Raw genomic sequence first — 3,887 nt, 5'->3', positions numbered from 1 at the left:
CTAAATTTTACATACGAATTCTTCTATCCATAAATATTGAATATCTGTTACATGTATAACCGGCCCTTTACATGCGGATAAATATGGAAATTAGGAATTATATACATAATGCTGTTGTATTTACCAAAGCAACGGACAGATATAGTTTATATCCTTTTTAATATCACTTTACATAAACAAAATGTAACAGTTTGACACGCAGTTCCAGGCTTGCACTATACGAATTTTTGACAGGACGTGTAACAACATTTTACTGCACTAAGACCGAATTTGGGGACAAACTGTTTTGCACTTTATACAAAAAAGCACATTAATACCAATAATAAGCTGTTAGATTGACGCTTAGACTGTAATAATACAAAGTGTTTCACATTTTGGTACACATTTACTAGACATTCTTGCCATTCAGTACAAACAGTTGGATTGCTGCCACCCCACCCCCACCCCACCCCCTACATATATGCAAAGACCACAATTCCACATATCCCTTTCAACCGTGATATAATTATTTACAAAATCAAACAGTACATTTTAAGCTAATAATTCTGTATGTACAAAAAAATGGCCGCTGCCAAAGAAGGACATGCAGTTTGAGACCTTTAATCAACGGTTCCATTCAGCCCTACACAGTTGGCATTTGGCCTGGCAACCTCGACCTCTCATGCATTTTACAGCCCCTTTCCTACCAAGCCTTTAGTAAAGAAAGGGTTTGTTTCTTCTTGTTATTCGGTCCGGGTCTATAGGCAGTTTTTTTTTTTATTTGATAAGAAGTGTTCATTAATTTGGAGTCTTTTAAATATGTTTTTTTAAACGTACCATTCGTTAAAATTTGATGAAAGCGTGCTGTGGCTGGACGTGTGATGAACTGCTGTGGAGGATGGGGATAAGGAGCTTGTGGTCTGGTTTTCTGTAGAAGGAGACACGATTGTTGGGGGGGTTGAAGACTCATAGCCTGAACTGGCAGCTGGAGAAGGCTGGGACCCCTGGGAAGAAGATTCATGGACCTAAGAATAACAATAGTAAAAAAAAAAAAAAAAATGAAAGAAAGAAAAAAAAAGTATTTTCTTAAAATATATCCATTATTCCCAAGATCAATTTAACAAAAAAACAAATACGGTCAACTTTTATCAGAAAATGTCTAAGTGAATTCTGTTTGCCAATAAAAGATCGTTATTTTAGAAAAAACAATATAAACATGCAATTTGCAGCTTCTCTACAAAATCTATTTTTTTTTAATCTTGCAGAGTTCAACCATAGGTGATGACTCGTTTCAAACACACACACACACAAAAAGAGCAGACCTGCGTATTTTCCAGTTGTCTTCCTTACACCCTAATAACTCAACATAATCCCCATTGTTAAATACAAAAGGAACCAAGCCATATACCGTTTCATGTGAAATGGTTTAAACTACAAATTTTGTTCACTATGAAAATTCTAGGAAAATCCGGTTTACATGTGGTAACATTCATTTCTGCGGTCTTAACCCATTCACGTCAGGATAAAGGAATACATGAACAATGTTCACCTAACAGTACCCTTCAATGTTTCAGCTTCTTGTCCAAAACCAGCACTACCTGAATACAGAACTATCAGAGACTATCAGAGAAAGAGCGCTGACTGAACTTGAGAATCTTTCCCTCATATGTCAGTACTGTAAATCGAGGATAATCTGCAATACATAAAAGGAAGCACGGAAGTACCGTAAACTGCTTTAAGCTAAATTGCTGTACTGTTTACCTTCATATGTTTTCTGAGAGAGCTTGGATGCGTGTAGGACTTATCACACATTTTGCAGAGATAAGGTTTATCGGAAGTATGGACATGCATATGCTTTTTGCGATCGCTGCTATTTGCAAAACGTCTGTCACAGCCCTCGAATTCACACTTAAAAGGTTTTTCACCTACCACAGGGGGAAAAAAAAATCCTTTATTAGAAATTGTAGACAATTTTATAATTGTACCAAAAAATATCCCTCTTACACATTAGTCATATTAGTTAAAATCCCTATCATAAACAGTTTTCTTTCTCTCGCAGTTCAACTTCTCGGCTTTCCACTTCTATACAATGCAAAGCTTCGGGCATTACATAAGCCATTACATCACTCAGGGAAGCTCTTGGCATTTTTTTTTTCCTTTTTCTTATTGTTGTTAATGTGAGCAGCTTAATTTTAAACATGCAATGTAAAATCAGATTTTTTTTGTGCTTGCTTTTAATATTGGTTCTAATGTTGGTTTCACCAATTATGTGTGTGAATAAGATGATGGCATATAAAATATAGATTTCTTACTTTGTGAGTGTGTGTGTGTGTGTGAGAGAGAGAGAGAGAGAGAGAGAGAGAGAGAGAGAGAGAGAGAGAGAGAGAGAGAGAGAGAGAGAGAGCGAGAGAGTTTAACGTATTTTCAAATATGTTAATTCTTTAAATGCATTCTTATTGACAGGAAAGATTAAATTCAACTCAGATAGTTTAATGTTACTGGTAAGTTAAATATTTAACATAGATTTATTATAAAGAGGTTAATAAAGCGGTCAATGATATTTAGCACAATTTTTCAATATGACACAATTAAAACTGTCGATTGCCAATAAGCATTAATCATATAAATATGATAAACATTTATGCATGTGTATTGTGTGTGTGTGTGTACAAATGATTGAATTTCTTGTACTAGCACTCGTATTTGAAGCAATAAGATTATTCTTTTCATTTCCAAATGAAAATCACATATTGTTTAACGAGGGTCTGTTTACTGTGAAAAGTATAAACATTGTCCAAATATCACTCAGCAATCTGACAAAGTGTTTGTAATTTTAAGCCAACAGCAAGTCAGGTTTCGGATCTTCTTTGCCCTATATTTTCACTACTTTAACATCAGAAATCTACAATTAAGTTACTGTACCTGTATGAGTTCTTTTGTGGATCTTTAAATTTTCTGATCTAGCAAAAACTTTCCCACAACCAGGAAACGGGCACGGGAAGGGTTTTTCACCTGTGTGAACTCTGATGTGATTTACAAGTTTATATTTGGCTTTAAAAGGCTTTCCCTCTCTTGCACACTCTTCCCAAAAACAGATGTGATTGGACTGCTCTGGTCCTCCAACGTGCTCCACAGTGACATGGGTTACCAGCTCGTGCATGGTGCTGAAAGTTTTGTTGCAGGACTTTTTGGGGTTTGACAATTGCTCGGGCTCAATCCACTTGCAGATCAGCTCTTGTTTGATGGGTTGCCTCATATAGCGGAAGAAGGCCCCTGCCCCGTGATGGGCAGCCATGTTCATGTTCATGGGGCCATAGCCATGAAGCTGGGTCGATGCATAATGTTCGGACCTAGGGCTGGTAACTTGGCCGTATTGGTCCGGCCTGCCGTACATGTCTCCGGAAAAGCCCAACCGCATCTGCCCGTTCACTACGTTGGGAGATGGGTGACTGGTTGCTTGTTCGTGCAGCCCAGGGAAGAGCAGATGGCCCGCGGCGTCCGTGTGCCCATGGGGTCCGGCGAAGCTGCCAGCGGCCGAGGCGGCAAAGAGACTGTGCTGGGCGCTGGCTGCCTCTCCGAAACCCCGATTGCGAAAGAGGAAGTCCCGGGTGGAGTTGAAGGCTGCAGCGCTGGAGTAGGAACTGACATGGCTGGGATGATGGTGGTGCCCGAGAGCCGCAGCGGCCGCATAGCCGGGAGCCTGCGTTGTAAAAGCGGTCTGGCCTGAGGCGAGTTCGTGGGAACTGGGGTTCAATTTAAAGGCACCCATGCCGTCCGCGAACGGGTTGATGCCCAGTCCCACTTCCCGGTCCGTCACCTCGCCTGCTGCATGGTGTCGTGAGGAGCCGAAAGTGGTGACTCCTATGGCCGGGTACTGCGGGCCGGCGTCCAGTAGCATCTCCTGTCCC

The 3,887-nt window shown here is 40.3% G+C and overlaps 1 protein-coding gene across 2 annotated transcripts; it reads right to left on the bottom strand.

The window, feature by feature from the left end:
- Window positions 1-493: 493 nt before the first annotated feature.
- ZIC1 (Zic family member 1) lies at window positions 494-3,887 on the bottom strand. Of its 2 annotated transcripts, none has more exons than XM_030216440.1 (3): window positions 2,902-3,887; window positions 1,741-1,904; window positions 494-1,004 (listed from the first exon to the last, which is right to left on the bottom strand). In XM_030216440.1, exons 1-3 carry the CDS (start codon window positions 3,875-3,877, stop codon window positions 807-809), a joined length of 1,338 nt encoding a protein of 445 aa, XP_030072300.1. In that variant the 5' UTR covers window positions 3,878-3,887; the 3' UTR covers window positions 494-806. The 2 variants fall into 2 exon arrangements, with proteins under 2 accessions (XP_030072300.1, XP_030072301.1); XM_030216441.1 differs by having other exon boundaries at window positions 494-983.

This window comes from Microcaecilia unicolor, chromosome 10 (assembly GCF_901765095.1).
Source record: "Microcaecilia unicolor chromosome 10, aMicUni1.1, whole genome shotgun sequence".
Lineage (NCBI taxonomy): Eukaryota > Metazoa > Chordata > Amphibia > Gymnophiona > Siphonopidae > Microcaecilia > Microcaecilia unicolor.
This window is presented reverse-complemented; position numbering and strand designations above follow the sequence as displayed.